The sequence below is a fragment of the Danio rerio genome, chromosome 3 (genome assembly GCF_049306965.1).
Source record: "Danio rerio strain Tuebingen ecotype United States chromosome 3, GRCz12tu, whole genome shotgun sequence".
In the NCBI taxonomy this organism is placed as follows: Eukaryota; Metazoa; Chordata; class Actinopteri; order Cypriniformes; family Danionidae; genus Danio; species Danio rerio.
In genome coordinates, this window is record NC_133178.1 from 26,463,732 (window position 1) to 26,485,255 (window position 21,524).

Here is a 21,524-nt window from a genome sequence, read left to right on the forward strand (position 1 = left end):
GAAGAGACTCTCAACCAGCATAACAAAAATGTTTCCGAAGACAATTGCACCTTTAATACTAATAAATCCGAAAGATTTTTGCAATTCTTTTACAACAGTTAAGTCTATTTCATTTGGCATCATCCTTTGCAAATGGAAAAATCACTGCAACAAATGGAGCTTGTAGTTTATTGCTTCATTATACTAAGTACGATGCAATCCAGTGTGTGTCCAGTTAATTCACACATCAGATCAAGTGCTGTTTGCACCAATAACCTCGCACCAGACATGCACAAATAAACCGATGTCCTTCACAAGCCTCTTGAAAACGGATTCAGCAATGCAGTAGCCCCCTCAGCAAGACGCCACCAGTGGGAATCGCATCAAGGCCGTGTGAAATGCAGAGGCACACCCAACATAACCCCAGACAGGTCTCTCTGACAGCTTCATGACCCCTGAGAGAGATGACAGAGCGCTGTATTGGAAACAGCAAACTGATAGAAAGTCATCTTCCACCAGAGAGAAGGACAAAAAGAAGGGAAAAAAACGCCCAGCATGAATCCCCTGAAAAAGAGAGCAATGGAGAGACAGCATGAGGGCAGATAAAAGGGGAAACAATATCATAGTTGATATAAAATGGGGGGGATGGTAAGAATAATAAGTGTCTCTAGAGAGCCGAACTGTGAAGAAGAGGGAATAAAGGGAGCGGAGGGGAAAGGGTACTGTGTGTGTGTGTGTGTGTGTGTGAGGAAGAGGATGAGATCATCGCAGTCTCCTGCCTAATGAGTGATGGGGTTGGGAGGCGTGTTGAACTGAGGCGGAGGGTTTGCTTCTCATGCCGGTGGAATCAATAGCGTCTGCAGACTGGAATAGCGTTCCCACATCACTGCCTCATTGGCAACACTTCAGCCAGGTCTTCCAGCGCGGATTACGCACAGATCGCTTGTGCATTCGTTCACTCCCTTACTTTCTTTCTCCATCTCTCACGTTCGCTCTCTCTCTCTCTCACTCGCTCACTCTCTCTTTAGCCAACCCACACCCAGTGAGTCGGTATCTTGTTTTATTTTGTGGCAGTAGGAGAGATGATGCTGCTGTGAAATTTATATACATTGAATGAATTTCAGAGATTCCACAAGAAGAGTACTTTCTTGATTTTTTTAAAGTGGGATTTTGTGGAAAAGAGCTTACTCATAATGTTGGGCTTGGATGTTTGTGAATTTGGCGGACAGTTTCTTGAACTGCTCTGGTTGACAGTTTGCTACAGAGGTGAGGATGCATCTGTTTTCTATTGTGTGTGAGATGAGTGTTGAAAAGTTGAAAATTGTGAGCCCAAATTGTGTATGAATTCCATGGATATGAATGCCATGCTGTCTTTCTTCTAGTGTTTTGTCTCGCTTATACTTCCCTTAATTGTAAGTCAATTACGATTTATACATTTAAACATACTTAATTTCTGTTCAAACTCCCAAAAGACCTACCTCAGATGATCAGATTAAGTGTTTAACGCTTAGTGTTTAAGTGTTATTCATAAGTTATAGTATAAAATGCTCAGCATATATAAGCACCCCCCCCCCCCCATAAATCTCTCATTTAAATTCATATTTTCTATAGGAAGCTTTACAATATTATATTTGTGCATATGCATTAGATTAGTCGGTACTAAAGCCAAATCTGGAGCTTATCTAACAAAATAACTTACAATAATGGTTCAAAAATTAGTAGCTCAAAAGTATATGTAAGGGAAAAATATTAAATAGCATATTCAAAAATAGCAAAAATCAAAAGAAACAAAAAATCTATAAAAATTAAGTTGAATTTTTTTAGTTTGTAATTTCTTTTTTGCAATATTTTGCATGAATTTAATTGTTGTTGTTTTTTTTCCAATTTCTAAATCGGTTTGGTGGCTAAAACATTATTTTAAGAGATATATCTGTTTTGTTCAAATGCACCAATATAAATTACCCAAATTCACTAAGAAATGGATAAAAATATTCATTTTCAAAATGGGATGTGCTTAATTATGTTAAACACTATATCTAAAAACACATTTACGTGTCAAACAGATATAAAGTCTTCTATTCATTTAGTGGATGTAGGCATTTTTATAGTTGGCATGCGACGCAGTTAAAACAAGCGAAGGTGGATTGATCAATATGCACTGATCGATTGGTTGTTGCTCTCACAACGTTGCTTTGTGTGTGCGATCATCATGTTGCTTGTAATTACACGCCACAGATGTTGTTGATTCAGGGCTTTAGTCTGCAGAGCTTCTGCTCACTGACATCAATCTAGTGCTTCTCACTCCCACTTTACCTCTTCATCTGTGTCTTCCACTCTCTTAGTGTCTCCATTTCACTTTGAGACCTCGCAAGTAATGGTGTTTGCCAAATGAGCACCTGTCTTTAATGGGTGAAGTGAAGAGTATGTTGGTTACGTTGACGTTGCATTTGCTTCTTAAGATTCCTCTACAGTATTTGGCTTTTCCATTTGGACTCCTATTTGTCTCAGTGGCAGTTGTTCAGGTGATGCACAACCCAATGGAAGTGTGTGATTTTATTTTTATTTATTTGCCTGCAGGTGTTCAGTTTTGCAGATGTTTTAAGTCAGTGACTAATCACTTTAGATCACCTTACATTTAAAGGGAAATTAAGTCTTAGAGCACCATCTAAACGTTTGTGCTACTGGTGAAACACATTGTAATGTAATGAAATATTTGTAGTGGCTTCTTTTTGCAGATGGATGTTAAAGTTGCTTCTAGGCGTGTCCACATTTTACAAAATAAATCTCTTTTTTTATTTTATCTCTTTTTAGGTGGGTTGGTTGATTATAATAAATCAACAATATTTGGCTGAGTCTGATTTTGCTTCAGCAAGTGCACATTGTTGATGGAGTTTAGCTTTTCCACCTCCAGTTTTCTCTTTGTTTTGATCTGTTAAAAACAGCTGATTAATGTGAAAAGAAACAAAGCAAGTGACTGTCTATGAATGGATCACTGAATCATTTACTCATTCATCCTAAATCACTACTATTAATTAAATTCAATTCACTTTATGTGTATTTCTATAGCGCTTTTACAATGTAGATTGTGTCAAAGCAGTAACTTAGAAGTTCTAGTAAATTGAAACTGGGTCAGTCCAGTTTTCAGAGTTTAAGTTCGGTTTAGTTCAGTTCAGTGTGGTGTTAATTTTCACTGCTGAAAGTTCAAACACTGAAGAGCAAATCCATCGATGTGCAGCTCCACAAATCCCTTATTGATGACTTATGAATCAGCCAAATTGTCTTTATTTACTGTCTGGTTTTTGGGTTAAACGGTGGCTCAGTGGTTAGCACTGTTGCCTCACAGTAAGAAGGTCGGTGGTTTGAGTCCCGGCTGGTCAGTTGGCCTTTCTGTGTGGAGTTTGCATGTTCTTCCCGTGTTGGTATATGTTTTCTCCAGATGTTTCAGTTTTCACCATAGTTCAAAGACATGCTCTATAGGTGAATCGAATCAACTAACTTGGCCTTAGTGTATGTGTGTGAATGCGAGAGTGTATGGGTGTTTCCCAGTACTGGGTTGCAGCTGAAAGTGCATCCACTGTGTAAACCATATGCTGGATAAGTTGGTGGTTCATTCCGCAGTGGCGACCCCTGATGAATAAAGAAACTAAGCCGAAGGAAAATTAATGAATGAATGTCTGGGTTTTCCTGACAAAATGAATTGATGCACTACAAGCAAAGATAATTTGTATCCCATTTCCGCTAGCCTTAAGCTGAAGTTGTCAGTCTTCTTCTTCTTCTCTTTAGTTTTTGCTTTACATTGGTCACAAATTGTGGCATGTGCTGTTCTTCAAATCTACGTTTTCAAAATCCTCCCCAAAAAAAAAAAAACTAAAGTGAGGCAGTCAAGCTGTGGTATCCCACCGTTTTGCTGTCTGTTACTTAATAACAGGTGTAAACAGTTTCTAATCTGAAGATGCAGCACACAATTGTTTGGAATGAAGAAGATGTACAAGACTTCTGCTTTGTTTGGGACCATTTTTATTGCAGGAACAGGCAATAAAACTAAAATGTGACCCTCTCAAGTAAGGCTGGGCGATATGGCAAAACTGCAATCTTGTTAAATATTTTCCATGTTGAATGATGACGATATATTTCGATCTAAGTTGTAAAGACTTAAAAAAGATTTTAAAAAGTACCCAAACAATGGCGGAAGCCATAAAAAATAGAGGGTCCATTAAATGGCATAACATTTTCAGCCAATTAATTTGTCGGTTGCCAGAATTTTGTATATCTTTAATATCAACACACTTTTAGATTCTCATTGTTGCACATATTTGCTGTGTGATTGGCTCTTAGATCAATATAGAGTAAAAAAGTCCAGATCTTATCATTGTTATTGACATAAATAAATCGCGATTCAATATAATATCGTTTATCAGCCCAGCCCTACTCTCAATACTCAAAAACACATTGTTTTTTGAACTGTTATACCTATAAAATCAGCATCTTATATGCAATCACACGCTGATATTCCAAAGAATTCTCATTTTTGCTAATGAAATATTACTTGCGGACTCCCTTTTATCAACACCACATACTGTACATGCCACTAATTAAGATTGTGGATGTGTGGATAGACACATAGATGGATGGATGAAAAGAAAGAAGGAAAGAAAGAAAGAAAGAAAGAAAGAAAGAAAGAAAGAAAGAAAGAAAGAAAGAAAGAAAGAAAGAAAGAAAGAAAGAAAGAAAGAAAGTGCTTAAATTGTGAATCGAGTTCCTGTAACAGATCGGGGTAACGGATCCAGCATGTTTAACGAGGATGTAGAGTTGTCGCGCACAAAAGTGAAGCGGGGGGCTTGGGGGTGTTGTCGCAGACAAAAGTGAAGAGGGTTTGGGAGTCGCGGTAGAAAGTTTAAGTGAACAGCGGATGGGGGAGGAGGGTGGTTGAGGAGGAGGATCAGTAAAATGAGGTGCCATATCAGATTTCAGAGGTGCCAGATCCGAATCCGGCACAAATTAAGCCCAGATAGATAGATAGATAGATAGATAGATAGATAGATAGATAGATAGATAGATAGATAGATAGATAGATAGATAGATAGATAGATAGATAGATAGATAGATAGATAGATAGATAGATAGATAGATAGATAGATAGATAGATAATTCACTTATAGGTTGTCTTTAAAAAACTAAACTATATCATATTTAATCATAAGTAATTTTTAGCTTTCATAATTTAATTATTGGCTTGTTCTGATTGCTTTACAATAGACTTATTTTGTGCAATATTTTTCGAATATTAATTTTCTGCTTGCACGTTAACAGAACCGATGTACTATCATGCTATCGCAAAACCTTAGTTGCAACATTTACCAACAGTTGCTAATGCTGCTTTAACCATCTAATCTCATCCCAATATCATGACAAAATGTAAGTATTTTATGAAGTTGGAAATTTGTACTATTGGATTTCTAGGAAATATTGGTATTTGTTGTAAGAAGAGTAGAAACCTGTACACTTAAACCTTACTCTCGCAGACAGAGTATACTCAACTGCGAATGGACTGACACAGTTTCAATTTCAATTTACTCAAACTTCTATGATAAGCTGCTTTGACACAATCTACAGTACATTGTAAAAGCTCTATAGAATAAACATGAATTGAGCTGAATGAGTGTGTGAACAAAGCCAGAGCAGTTCTAGGCAGTGTGATTCCAGTGGAGTCAATGATATGAGAAGACCCACAAAACTAACCGGACTGACAGGTACAGGGGTTTCTTACTTCTATCTCTGCCGAATTGCTGGTGCTGACAAGCTAAGACCCCCTGTCGCCCAGCAGAGCTGCATCACGACTCAATGAGCCTCAGCTGCTGCTGCGCTGTGATGGATGGCTGCGCGTCAGAGACCTGACACATGTTTAAAAGAGTAAATCAATTAGATTGCATGTAGGAATAACTGAGATTTCAAAAAGCTGACAAGTTTGTGCACCTTGTAGAAAAAAGCAATATAAATAAGGAGGATGACATGCAGCATTGCACTGTCCTACATGCAGTCAGGTGTTCAGCTTTGGTTTCTCACATTACAGCTGTCTGATTAGCAATGCTGAAAATGTAATATGCCCTTTATTCCTGAACTCATTTTTTAAAATATTCATTCATAAATTAATTTTCCTTCGGCTTAGTCCCTTTATTCACCAGGGGTCGCCACAGCGGAATGAACCGCCATCTTATCCAGCATATATTTTACATAGCGGATGCCCTTCCAGCTGCAACCTACTACTGAGAAACACCCGTGCACACTCACATTCACACACATACACTAAGGCCAATTTAGTTTTTTCAATTTACCTATAGCAGTGTTTCTCAACCACGTTCCTGGAGGACCACAAACACTACAAGTTTTAGATGTCTCCTTTGTCTCACCCTTTATAGGCCTTTTAGTCTCTGCTAATGAGCTGATGATCAGAATCAGGTGTGTTTGGTTAACGGAGAATGTGCAGAAACATGGTTGAGAAGCATTGACCTATGGCACATGTCTTTGGACTTGTGGGGGAAACCAGAGAAAACCCACACGAGCATGGTGAGAACATGCAATCTCCACACAGAAAGGCTAACTGACACAGCCAAGGCTCGAACCAGCGACCTTCTTGCTGTGAGGCAATTTTACTACCCTCTGCACCACCGTTGATATATTTTTAAATGTATGTAAGTACATTTCACTGTATTACTGAAGTTCTGTTAGATTAAATTGAATCATTTAGACTTGTTGAACCTAGTTTTGTGTTTATATTTAGCTGTTTTTGACTTAATAATTTTCACATATTCATAGTGTGATTATTGTTTATAAATTAGTTGTCAGCTAAAAAGAAGCGTTAAGATCTCCCTGTGGTCTTTCGTTAAATGGTTTATTATTGAATCAAATTATTGATTATTGAAAGCATAAGAAAATTAGGTAAAATTAAATACATGTTTAATTTCTTTATTTAGTGAGGAAAAGTATAAAATTATTCATGTATTTTTATTGAAAAAAAGTCTGCAAAGTCTGTTAAAGCATATGCAATTCAAGAATTGTGCAGATTTCCGGCCCACTGTTTTTTTTTGTGTTAGTTTCTGACTTCAGAGGATCAGGGTTTACTGATATAAATCAAGCTCGACACTGCTTTCAGTTTGATTAACACAGAACAGCACATTTGAGAAAGTGGAGGAAGTGAGGGTTGCAGAGCAGTTGAAACACAATTTATCTTTCATTTGAAAGCAAAATGCCCTTATGGCACTACATACCATCATACATTAAACAGTCTGTGTTCCTATGGTCCTTTTTTAACATTTCAAGCTGGAATTATTTGTTGGTGTATATTAGGTGATGCATTTAGTGTGAATGCTGCAGATTTTGTATTCAGCACAGTATGCAGACTTCACCTGAAAGGCGTGATTTTTGACAACATGTACAGTGAACGTGCAGCTTTTTTAGCACTACTTTCTTTCACAAGGTGTCATCTGGGCTGAGGTTTTTGTAATTAAAATGTTATGAATTGTGTCTCCGCGATAGCCCAGAGGTTAGTGCACCAACATAAAGTGCAAAATTCTCCCTCACGTGGTTTTAAACCTTTATGATTGTTGAACACACAAGATATTTTGAAGAATGCCAGGAATCATCGACTTCCATAGTAGAAAAAAGGAAGTCAATGGATGCCAGAAACCAGCATTTTTTTTAAATCTTCTTTTGTGTTCAACAGAAGAAAGAAACTCAAATAGGTGAGTAATTAATGGCATGAATTATAATTTTGAATGAACTTTAGACTATTAAACGATGTAAGGCTATCTTTCACACTGGGACTATTATTGTGTGTTTATTACAGACGTTTAACACCTTGTAACTAAACAAAGGCTGATAATTTGAGTGTGCTCAGCAACACAGGAAACAGCAGGGATAAAAGTGTAATTTATGAATTTGTTTGTTTTTATGCCATGTTAAAAGCTGGCCAACCAATTAAATTTATTGGCACTGGAAATCACTTTTGTATTTAATATATTAAAAAAACATGTCAGAAAATGATGCCGGTTAGCATGAGCGATAAACATTCCAGTGTGCTTGAGGCATTAGTTTGGTTCATTCAGAAATATATGAACACAGCAGTTGCATTCAGATCAACACCAAAATGTTTGGTCCCTAAATTATTTAAATGAAAATACAACGAACTCTGGAGCAATGATGAAATATTAGTAAAGTCAACAGATTAACAGTCCAGTCTTTCTCACAATGTGTGATGAGTTATTACAAACGTTGAATGGCAAAGATGAAGTGAGGCAGCTTTTCGAAATTTAGTCGAACAAACATTTTAAAAGCATAGGTCCTAGTGGAAAATCCATCCATGCACATTAAAATATCATATAATATTTTATTTATACTATGACTGGGCGATATGGCAAAAAATCTTGCTAATTCTTTTCCATATTGAGCGATAGCGATATATATTTCAATATAAGTTGCAATGTAATATGTATTTATATAGCGCATTTATTGTGAATGGTCATACACCCAGAGCACTTCACAATCATGAGGGGGGTCTTTCCACACCACCACCAGTGTGCAGCATTCACTTGGATGATGCGACAGCAGCCACTGAACAACGGCACCAGTGCACTCACCACACACCTGCTACAGGTGGAGTGAAGAATCAGTGATAAAGCCAATTGGTGGATGGCAATGATTGGGACGCCATGATGGAGTGAGTTTGGCCACAAGAAGTGCCATGGGATTTTTAATGACCAAAGAGACCAAAGAGAGTCAGAACCTCGGTTTAACTCATCCGAAAGATGGTGCTCATTGACAGTATAGTGTCCCCTTTACTATACTGTGGCATTAGGACTCGCACAGACTGCAGGTTGAGCTTCCTGTGCAGGCCTCACTAACACCACTTTCAAACATCAACCTAGTTTTCCCATGTGGTCTTTCATTCAGGTACTGACCACGCTCAGCCCTGCTTAGCTCAGTGAGTAACCGGTCTTGGGTTGCAGAGTGATATGGCTGTGGCTATAAGTTGGTAATACTTTCAGCTTTAAAAGAGTATCACAACAATGAATGAAACCACAAAGATTAGTTGCTTCATTACATAACATTTTAAAGTGTTGTTTATTAACAAAAACAGATTTTTTTAGCAGATTATGATTTTTTTATAATAATAAATTATATACTAATGATATACTAATGATGTAATGATATAAAATATCTATAATATATTTTCTGTCATTGACAGCATATGCTGTATACAATAGACAAACAAAAATATACTTATTGCATTTTTTAAAATAATTACAGAAATATTTAAATAAAAATAAATACAATAATAAATAAATATAGTAAATAACTAAAAATAGTCATCATTAAAGTAAAACGCAGTTTATTTCGCTTATACACCCCTCTTACGATACCACCGCTCTTCAATTTCATCCCCCCCCCCACCACCACCACCACCACCACCACCACCATCACCACCACCATAATCGGATAAAAAAATATCCAGAGCTTATTATTGTTATCGACATAATCTTTATTGTGATTTTATATTTTATGATTTATCAGCCCAGCCCTACATTATGCTCAAACTTATAGAGAGAAGAAAGCTACTGTTCAAAGCCATATTTATCCATCCTGACAAATAACTATCCTATAAGGATCGGACCAATTAAAAGAGAGTTTACCTGCTTTTTAAATTTGGGTTTATTTAGGATTATTCCATTGTGGAAGTGAACTGAACCAAAAAGGAAACAGCAGCTTAAATGCCCATTTCGCAACAAAACAAACAACCAGCAGGAGCAAAGAGTTCAAGTGATCTTTGGAAACCCTATTGGGCCTTCATCTGTTTGTCTTCTGAAGGTCCACTGAATATTTGGATGTGCATCTGTTGTGTGTTGAGTATGAAAGACTGCGGTTTGTCAGCCTTATTTGCTCATTCACACTCCACCTCATTAGCTGTGCACTGAAACCTGCAGTACGCCATCAGATGAAAACCAGCATGCTATCCATCACAATGTAGCCAGGCATTTAACTGCTTCTGCTGATCAAAGCCATCCCATGCATGTTGCCTTTGAAGCAGAGATCCTGCGCCACACGTATTTCACTCAGAAATTATGTCTCCCGAGGGCGGGGGAGGCCAATTAAAAAAGCTTGTCAGATTTTTCAAAGTATTATTATTGCTATTTAACACGGCTGAGCAAGGGTAATTACTGCCATTCTTCTCTTTGCTAATAAAAATGACCTCTCACTTTGAGAGGCTCCGCTAGAGTCTCTAATGTTTCTTAGCGCTGCACTTCTCAGTTGGTGGGTCGGGGCTAAAAAATCTGAAAACAAGAGGAAAAAAGCTTGTTGCTGCAAATTATTGGTGCTACAATATATCAAGTTAGTTATTATAATTAAAATTGTTTAAATACATGGGTATTTGTCCCAATCAGTGGGGACAGAAGTGCAAGAGTAATGTAACAGTCCTGTTGTGTAGGCAGATTCATGATTTTTTTTTGTGTGTGTGTGGTTCAAGTTCAAATATAGATTTAAACTTCTAAATATAGAAAGCCTCTCAAATTTAATGTTTTTTTTCTTAACCATCTGCGTTATTAAATAATAAATTTTTAATAATAAATACAATTTTGTGTACAAGAGTATCATACCCTAAAATGTCAACGCTAAAATGGGAGTTAGCATTGTGTAATGTGTGTATGTGTGAGTGTTGTCACATTCGTCCCTACAAACATATATGATTGTACATAGGTAGGATAACAAATAAATAACAAACTATCTTTAATGTTTATTCTTTGCTGTAAATTTTAGCTTTTTATTTTGTTAGACCGCACAAATGTTCATTTATCATTTGTCAACCCAGGCTCCTTCTGGAAACATATCTCTATATACATTTCTTTTTTTTTTTGGCAGTTTTTGTTTTCACAAATCCACCAGAGTCGGCTGTGTAGGCTTTTAGAGATCTCAAATTTCCCTCACGAGTGCCATTCATGCCTGTTGTTGTTGCGTAAATGAGGCCACAGTTGACTAACCTAATGACTGACTGACTGACCGATCTCTTGACCACCCCTCTCCTTCCCTAAACCCAACCAATAGTGTTTTCAAAAGCACAGATTGACCCGCCCACGCAAAATGTGTAAAATGTGCATGCAAAATATGTACTTTTAATATCCTAATAATATCCTAATATCTTAATAATAGGCAGTCAAAATCCACTATTAATAGTGAGAATTGGTACTTAAACTCAAATGTACCCAAAAATCGTTAAAATGCTAAAATTTTTTAATTCTAGTAGCAGATTTTTAAAGTAATTTTTATGTTTTTGCACATAAAAATGACTTTAAAATCTGTTGCTAAAATCAATTAATATTGTTTATCATTTTATTAATTAATGATGATACTTATTAATCATTGAAATGCCTTCATTTGATGTTTTTTTTTGTTCATTTCAAAATCTGCAAATCTGCAAATCTGTTTGTTTGCAGACATTAAGAGGAGATCAGTGATGTCTGCTGCTTTAATGTGGAATATTAATATGTATAAGATCACATCACAGTTTTGCCATGCCATCATCATGAAACCCTGCCCTTTTCCCTAAAACACTATGGAAATGTAGCCTTAAGTGCAATCCCTGACTATATAGTGCATTTCACTTGCAATTTGCAGTGACGATCTTGGCTTTGGCTCATAAATATGCTTTAAATTGCCCAATTATATCCAGCCATTTATTCAGTGTGACCAGGCCTCCCTGTAGTGAATCTCAGCTCCGGGGGATTTGATTTGTGTCTTCGGTGTGCAAGATATTTAATTGGCCTGCATTTTTTACAATATTTAAGCTGTAATTGCACAAAGATAATTAACCAAATAGCCTTATTACACATTGGATAATAGTCCGAAGGACAGCCGTGTTGAAAGTATGGCCACACTTGAATAAAATATCATAACAAACCCGGCTGTCGATTAAAACACATTTATGCATAGCCAAATTTCCCTTCTCGCACTTCATTACCACATTCATCTGTACACATTCAGATTGTTTATTTCTCTCTAATTAGTAGGTTAATTGGCTCACTCTGTCTTATGCAGTTACAATATGGTGTATGTTTCAACAGCATTTCGCACCTGGAAATTGCACAGCTTCCTCGTGAAATGGAATCTCACCCACTTGTCCTTGCTCAAATTATCTTCCTAGATGGAGTGTGGTTTTTATTCGCAGGTTCAATTTATGTAGAAATACCGAATTCATTCCCGCAGCTTTTTGTTGGAGGAAATTGGCTCCTCATTTTATATACAGCAGCAGACCTTGAGCTACTGCTATCTAATGCAAAAGGAGATGGTGGTCTATTTTTATTAGATGGTATAAGCGAAAATCGCTCTTATAAAACTAATGGCGTATTAGAGAGTGACCCTCAAAAACACCCTATCGATTCCATCAGATCAGATTTTATGGCCACGTGTGCTTCCATTATTGCATTTGCCTTGGCATTACAGCACTTAGAGTTTTTGTTCTGCTTTTTTAATACAAGGAAGGTTCATTGTCAGTCTGGATAGTCACTGGAGAGAAGGATGCAAGCATGTTTCTGCCGAGGAAAAGCAGGCCCGGATCGGCCGGGGAGATATGTCTTTCTCTGTTTCATTCTCAGCTCTGTTCAGAAACATCTGCTCTCTGAGGAGCTTCCCTTGTTCTCACACTAGTGAAAGTCATGATGTCATCTTTAGAAGCTGGTTCTCATTCTTTTGTTGTTTAAATCTTTTTAAGTATTAGATGCACTTCTTTTATTATCCACCTTGAAGGGCATCTATAAGGAAAATCTTCTTTTGGGAGCTGTTTGGACAGAACTATGTGTAGGTATAGTGTGTTCACAGTCATATTGGAGTGATAGAAACACAATAAGTCTCTTTTTTAAATTTCCTGACATTAAAACTGGATCCAAAGGCCCATCGCAACATAACACAGGAGTGCAATTTCCCCGCCCACTGAATTGATTGACAGCTGGGTATTAAGATGTTTCTGTAGTAACGTGTATAATCTGTTCAGCTCTCTGTGATCATCAATCATCACCAAATGTAATCTAGAATGAATTTTTCAAGTTTAAAACGTTTGTAAAACGGTGCATGTTTGTAAGGAATTACAGCGATTTTACCATCTTTATCACCACAGCTGCATGTCAGTACAATAATAAAAGGTTTGGGGACATTAAATCTGGTTTATTTTGTATATGAACATAACGGATATCCAGCAGTGCATATTAATGCGTATCCTGTCACATTTGCCCTTTAAAAACAGTGCAAGGTTAAATGCAAGCGGTGTGTATGTGTGTCCGCTGTGTGTGTTTGTGCGTGATTTTTGTAACGACATTGTGTGTGACTCATTGTTGCAACTCCACAACAAATACATCAAATAATCATTATATAAGTTCTTACTGTAGTATTTCTCACAAACGTTACTTGAGATCTGCTTCCTTCATGTCTGTCACTGTGCTGTTTATCTGACGCAGAGATAAAGGCACACTCTGACAGGCACTTGAAAACGCTTGGTGGGGAAAACTAGCATTAAAGGCTTAGGCAACAAAAACAACTACATTGTGTTCAGAGCAGAGAATTGTAATGTTCTGGAAGGTATAATAAATAATCTGATGGATGTTTTAAGCTGAAACTTTACAGACACATTCTGGAGACACAAAAGTCTTACATTTCGAAAAAAAAGTAAAATTGGTGCCCCTTAAAGAGAAATATGTTCTTATAATTTTCTCACACTCATGCGGTTTTTAACTTTTCTAAAATTTCTTTGTTCTGTTAAACATAAAACAAGATATTCTAAAAAACTGGATATAGATATCCACACTAAAAATACTATGAAAGTCAATGGCTGTTTTCACCAACATTCCTTATTATATCTTTTTTTTTTTTTTTTATTCATCGCTGGGTGGCACGGTGGCTCAGTGGTTAGCACTGTTGCCTCACAGCAAGATTGGTCATTGCATGTTTGCATGTTCTTCCCGTGTTCGTGTGGGTTTCCCTTTGGGTCCTCTGGTTTCCCCCACAGTCCAAAGACATGCAGTGTAGGTGAACTGAATAAACTAAATTGGCCATAGTGTATAGGTGTGTGTGTATGTGTGTGAGTGAACGTGAGAGTGTATGAATGTTTCCCAGTACTTGGTTGCACCTGGAAGGGCATCCGCTGTGTAAAACATGTGTCGGAATAGTTAGTGGTTCATTTTGCTTTGTCGATCCCTGATAAATAAGGGCCTAAGCCGAAGGACAAGGAATGAATGAATGTTCATCAGTAGAAAGGCTCGGAAAAAAGATGAGTAAATAAATAAAAAGATAAGTAAATAAATAAAAAAAAGTTATTGAAAATGGTTATTCATTTCTGGGTGAGCTATCCCTTTAAAAAAAAATATTTATTTAGTATTTTTGTTGCCTTTTTGTCATGATTTTTAATGTTTTTGGTCCAATAATTAATTAACACATTAGTGAATCACATGGAAAATTTGATTTAATGTGAAAGAAAAATGCAAGTTTCAATCATCAGGCATCAGAACATACAAAGATGTTGGGACTTTTATAATGTGTCTTCTGTTCAATCAAATTCAGTGGTAACCTTTTCTGTCATTGTTTTTTGTATAATTTTACACTAAGGGAATGGGCTGTATATTATTTACATTAATGTTATGTGTTGTTATTTTAAATTAGAATAAATTTAGAGCTTATGAAAAAATGAAAGAGCCTACATGACAATGTCAAACTGAGCAGAACTGCGACTGCAATATGGTGTAATTTACATTGCCCAATGTGTGACTGACAACGAAAACAAACAGGAATATTTATTGTGCCTGGAGAAGAAACAGCATGTAAAATACTGGCTACACAGAGAAACATATCACTCCATGGTGCTAGCAAGGCTCGATTTATAAAAAAACAAAACAAACAACAACAACAATTTCCTGAAATTTGTGAAATGATTCTCTTTGATCATATGTATTTATTAGTGAGTGTATTCATTCAAAAAAACTTGTGCTACTAATGTATGCCTCTGTTTGGCTCATACATTCAACATAAGCTCATACATTCAACATAAATATGTGTGATGTAATGCTCAGCACTGGAAAAAAAAACTGAAAAAGACTCTGAAACTTGACTGTTGAATCTAGAATCTACAAAAACCTACTGGGAGCAGTTTGCTAGTAATTACTGTAAATCAATTACAGCAAAAATATTGTATTCCTACAGTAAAATACAGTTCACACTACAGTTAAATACTGTGTAATTTACATCAGTGTGAAGCAAATTGGCATCGGCACTTTAACAATGAGAATAATAGTAAATTAATTGTGCAATTTAATGTAATTTTTTGCAGCTTGAATCTGTTGGACAGTTTTGTTGGCCTCGGATTGTGATCAGTGCCAAATGTATGTCCCTATCAATCAATGAATCAAAACAAAATGTCATTAGAGGCTGATACAGATCGGCGGACAATCGGTTTTAACATTAGCATCCCTACAATTCCCAAATCACTACTTCAAATGGAAACACAGCTTTTATGTGCAAAACTGCAAGCCTTAGAGAACGAGTAGAAACTAAAACAGCCTGTATAATATTGAATTCAACCTCCTGAGGTTGGCAATTTATATTCTGAAGGTTAAGAGTTTTGGGCCCCATTTTATTTCCTATTTGTTGGAAACGGCAGCATATTTTGCTGTGCAACCCCTATGCGAGACTGCTTCTCTAGGGGAGTTATTTGGACGTTACGATTCAGCTCTCTTAATTCATATGACAAATTGTTGTCCCTGTTCTGGGTCTCCTGCATAGAGAGCAGTTTTCTGGGTCTTTATTTTGCTCTGTTTCTCCAAGGAGCAATACCTCAGCTGTCTGCTCATGATAGTCTCCAGTAATTATTAGCTGTTGCGCTGAAACGCTGTGTTGGTCTGACAATTAATGCACGTTTTTCAATGTCTGACATGTGGATGAAATAAAGAAAGCACTGATTTATTTAATAGATCTGCTACCTCTTTAATAGTTGCTCTTTCTGCTGTATTATTTACCAGACAGTGGGCATTTACTTCAATCTCTCAAATGAGATACATAGAAGTAAATGATCAGCGTTGAGCACATTGTTCTGCTAGATGTGAGGATTATAACCAATGACTCAGAATATTAGGTGAGGTAAATGTGCAAATCTCTTGTGTCTTAACAATATAAGCCAATCTGAATGAGTTTGTGGTTCAAAAATGTGTGTGAGGAGGAAAAACAACAGGAAATACATCAAGTCTGCCTTTTATTGGAGCAATATTCATCTGTCAAACAAATAAAACAATCACATTGAACATCACAAACCATATCATTTTATAACAAATCATAGATTATTTCACACTTAGTAGTTCAATATATGGACATTTCATGTTTTTTTTTTTTTTTTTTTTTTTTTTTTGGTAAAAAACTATTTGAGTCTAAAAAACCAATAAAGCTACATTAAATAAAGTAAACTTAAGGATTTAATTCAAACCCAGAAATGTAATCATCTAAAAATCATTTACTACAGCTGATTGTAAATAGGAAGTAAGTTGTTCCATGTCTGTTGTAAAATCCTGATGAAATTGGCATCACTATGTGAAGATGCTTGCGAATGTTCTTTTAAACAAGTAACTGAATATTTATTTAACTATAATGTTGTGCTATCGACTGCAACTAGACATTTCTAAAAGCTTTCCTCCCTCTTTTTTTCTCAGGCATAATGGCTGATAAAGAGAAGGACGTGCCAGTGGTTGAGGATGAAGATGAGCCAGATCTGAACTACCAGCCTCCAGCACAGAAGAGCCTTCAGGAGATCCAGGAAATGGACAAGGATGACGAAAGCCTGACTAAGTACAAGCAAACCCTCCTGGGCTCAGGACCTGTGGTGGCAGGTTGGTTCACTATCACTAAAAAACAGGACCTTTTGACATTCATTTGCTGTCTGTGCACATTATTTAGGATATTTTATTTGTCGGAACGCAAGTTACACCAAAATTGCATTAGTGTATAAACAAAGTAACTTTAAGACAGCATTTCTCAATCCTGGTCTTCACACATCTTACTTAACACACCTGATTTAGATAACCAGCTTGTTAGGAAGTTTATTGCACCCTATAGTCCATTCCTCATCATTACTCTTGGTAAAGTCTAGATCAGATACGCAGCCGGCCAGAAGTGTGATATGCACATCAATATAGCAGCATTTTTTATAACACTATAACAATAATTAATATTTTTACAGTACTGTCACAGTTGGTTTAGGGTTGGGGTAGTGGTAGGAGTTAAAAAAAAAATGTATTGGGTAATTTCATAAAAAGCATACATAATGCTCGATACAACTACTGTTTTTACAATACTATTACGGTTTGGTTTAGGATGGCGGGTGGGGGTAGACGTTAATAAAATACAATAAATGGGAAATTTTATAAATGATATAAATAATTCTTGTTAACTTCCTGCCGCAGAAATATCTGAACTAGCAACAACCATTACTCCTCTACCTGAGCACAAGAAACCTTTATTTCACTTCAGAACATTTGTTCACAGATTTACACAATGACATTGCCTGAAGAGCCTTCTTAACTAGAGAAGCGTAACACAATGTACTGCTGTAAATAAATATCATATTTTCCAAAAATGTTCTTAAAGCTTATGATTCAATTTCATATTTGATATCACCTGACATCAAATGTCTCATGGAGCTTTGATTTCTATTTAATTAAATTTATTATTCAGCCATATTGCACTTTTTCACATTCATAAGCATACAAATGCACTGTAAAAAACTGAAGGAAACTCGAACAGGCTTGGAACAAGTGGAAAGTGATTAAATGATGACAGAATTTTCATTTCTGTGTGAACTATCCCTTTAAATGGCAGATCTGTTGCCAACATCAATAATAAAACATAACCATTGTTTTGCACCAAATCAACATATTTCTGATGATTCTGAAGAATTATGTGACACAAAAGACTGGAGTAATGAGGGTAAAAAAAATCACAGATATTAAGGTCATATTAATACTGCATTTTATTTGTAATGTGCTTTTCTTAAACCCAAAACACTACAATAGAAGATGTTAAACAAGTAAACTGATATTCAAAATTGAAAGGTACAAAAAACTAAACCATCAATACAGTTTTTAAAATATAGCGCACATAAATTAATTTAACGTTGTGTTAATATTTCACAATATTTTACTGTGCTTTTGATCAAACAAATGCAGCCTTTTTTAGAGACTTTTTATAACAAAAATAAATAAATGTCATTAGCCAAATGAACTTTACAATATTTGCTAGCATTAGTAGTGAATCAACACTATATTATAATTATATTATATTGCTTAGATTTTATATAAAAATAATAACTTCTTATTGATATTCTACATTTATACACAAATAATGAAGTCTACAAAACTGAATTAAATGTGGTTTATTGGGTAAATGTATGTGTGTTCTCTCAACGGGAGTCTCTCCCTTCTCTTCCTACTGTCTAGACTGATCCAGATCCCTCAGGGACTGCAGTCTTGGTTCAAAGCCCCCAAACAATAATCTCTTAGCTCGGAGAAAGACAGTGAAGGTTGGCGATCGCTTAGTTTGATTTTAACTGCATTGTTGTTTAGTGAAACACGAAACATGAATTATGATTCCACTCACTGCATAATGCTGGATAATTTACGTTTGATATTCTGTTCCCGCTGCACGATGCATTAATTATAAGATCAGTTATTGTATTTCTCGCTCTGTTATTGAGCGAAACAGCTCTCCACGAGTGAGTTGTTTCTGTGATATTATGATCAAAGCCCAGCAATCCTAATTTCTTTTGCCACAGGGAAAACCCAAGTATACACTTGAAATCCTTTAAGTGTGAACTGGCAATACTTTTGCTGATACGGTGTTCCTGCAGGCATTAAAGACAGATTAATTTCTTCTTGACTCACGGGGCTTAAGAATGTTTGATTTAGATATGATTTAATTTTCTGGTGAGAATCAATCAACTGCAGTCTTTTCTTTTCTTTTTCCGCCATTCAAATGCACAAATATCATTGAGTCCTCCATTTCATAAATGATTCATCTTTGTTTTGTTAGTTATGGCCAGGTTAATAATAGCTTTCACTCAATATCCTGGAATACAAATGGCAGCCTGTGCTGGTATTTTTAAAGCGTTTTGTGTTTCAGTGTAATGACCCACAGATCTGCTTACAGAGCACGATCATGATGACCAATCAGAGAAAGGCAGCAAGCTGAATCTTCCTTCGCCTCTTGAGAGCAATAGTACCCTTCCTTATAGCCTTATTTGCCATATTGTGTATGCAAAACAAACTGTGGCATAATTTACTCACCATCATGTCATTCCAAACCTGCACATAAAGATTTTATGCTATTAGAATACTACATGACCTGACAAATAATAACTAGACTTCTAGTTGATCATTGGGAAAAGTGACAGAAGGTAGATTTTTCCGATGAATCATCTGTTGAACTACATCCTGATCATCACAGATCCTGCAGAAGACCTATTGGAACTCAAGACTCTTCCCACAATCAGTCAAGTTTGGTGAAGGACAAATATAAGTAGTTAATGGCTAAAATATTAAATGTCTTCGATATACATTTGCTGAATTATCAAGTTGGGTAAAAATGGCCATTTCCACTTGATTTTTAGAGAGAACATTTAGAAAAAAGGCACCAACAACATGTTTTACATCAACATTTAGTGAAATCTGTTGATTTTAGCAACCGATTATTCATTAAGTGCCAGTTATAACAAAATGGATGACAAAAAGCAAGTTTTTTTTATTATTATTAGTACTATAAGTTTGCATACCTATAAATAAAGAAGTCTCTAACTATCTCTTAATATCCTAAATTTTTCTTTTTGGTGTATTTTAAGCCCCTATATAGTTAATTTCCAGAGATATAGGCACTTTAATGTAGCTCCAAGTATCAGTTATTAAATTAATACAGATTAATTCAGTGGTCAAAAACAATAATAATCACAAAAGTCATAACAATTGCATACAACATACCTGTCTGAGTGTCATTAATTTCTGTATGTTTCATTTTAACAATCAAATGATAATAATCAGTGCGTTAATAAAGATGTTGTCATTCTGTGCTCCATGGAGAAGAAATATGGGTCACAAGGGTGAACTAAACCCTTACTAAACTCTCACTGGGACTGAAAACACTTGGAACATGAAGGAGGCTTGTCTTGACATCCATTAATTTGCTGTAAGATTTTCTCAGATATAACAGTGGGATTGTGCCAGGGTGATCAGTCATGTTTGGTGCTTTTGGTCCCCGGTGTGCAGTTTTGCGAGTGTGCAGGCCTGCGGCTGGTGGCAGCACTTGTAGCCATCAGTGGATGATTAACTGTAGTTGCCATTTTTAAAATCAGCCCACCCAGCATCAGTAACACTGCATCAATGAGAACCGTCTAACTATTTGTTATGTGCAGTTTTAGTCCACTAGCTCGTTCTTGGCCATACAGAAATAATTATTCAGTTAAAATTAAGCTAGTCATCTGCCTTGCATTGTTGCCCTGCTTATATATGGTTATTCGCATGTGTAATTCTCACCCTTAGGTTGTTTGAAGACTGTATATTGTGTTTTTTCCCCTATAGAAAACACAGAAGAAGAATTTTGAGAATATTTTCACTTAAAGGGATAGTTCACCCAAAAAATATAATACTGTCATGTTTCATTTGATGTTCATTAATGTCTACCAAGATCTCGCCTGCACTGATGGTCTTGTGTCTCCTGTCTTATCACAATGAGTGATGAAATAAGTATTTTTTAAATATAATATAAAGAACACCTACTAGTTTCTCTGACTTGGCAAAAAAAAAAAAAAAAATAGAAAAAGAAAAAACGACTTAACTTGTAAGAAAAAAAATGAATTGTGAATTTTATTAATTTTTAATTTAAGTTCTTTTTGTTTTTCTAAGAAAGAAATCAGTGTCAAAATAAATGTTTAATGTATTTACATGAGCATGTGCATTGTTATAATCAAGTTAAAAACTTGCACGTATACACACTTTAATTTTGTAAATTGTAATTTTGACAATTATGACCCATAAGAAGACCAGTTTGAGTTTCTGTTAATTGTATACCCCAAAACTTTTAATATGGCATGTTACAAATAATTTGTTACAAGATTATTCTGTGATACCTTAATATCTTTTTATTTATTTATTTTGTTTTTACAGAATTGTTTTTGCGCTTAAAAATATTCTGTCGGACCAAGGGGGCCAAGTCAGAGCACTCACTCTGGTCCCTTGAGCTCTGCTGGTTAGGGAAATTCCTAATCGAACCAAAACAATCCATTCCATTACAATTGCTTAAGATTGGCAACCAAAATTCGGGACATTGCAACCTGCAGAACCTGGGTAGTTTAAAAAATAATATATATATATATATATATATATATATATATATATATATATATATATATATATATATATATATATATATATATATTCTGTCTATGTTATATATTATAACAGAAGCATTTAGATAAATCTTCCTTG

General features: G+C 35.8%; 1 protein-coding gene across 2 annotated transcripts in view; it reads left to right on the forward strand.

Moving 5' to 3' along the window:
• The window catches only part of arhgdig (Rho GDP dissociation inhibitor (GDI) gamma), a gene marked incomplete at its 5' end in the record, with an annotated part of 55,348 nt that overhangs the window by 7,779 nt on the left and 26,045 nt on the right, over window positions 1-21,524 (forward strand). For both annotated transcript variants that reach the window (NM_001423647.1, NM_201157.1), the window contains 1 exon segment: window positions 16,707-16,883. In NM_001423647.1, the coding sequence (NP_001410576.1) occupies window positions 16,712-16,883 (172 nt within the window).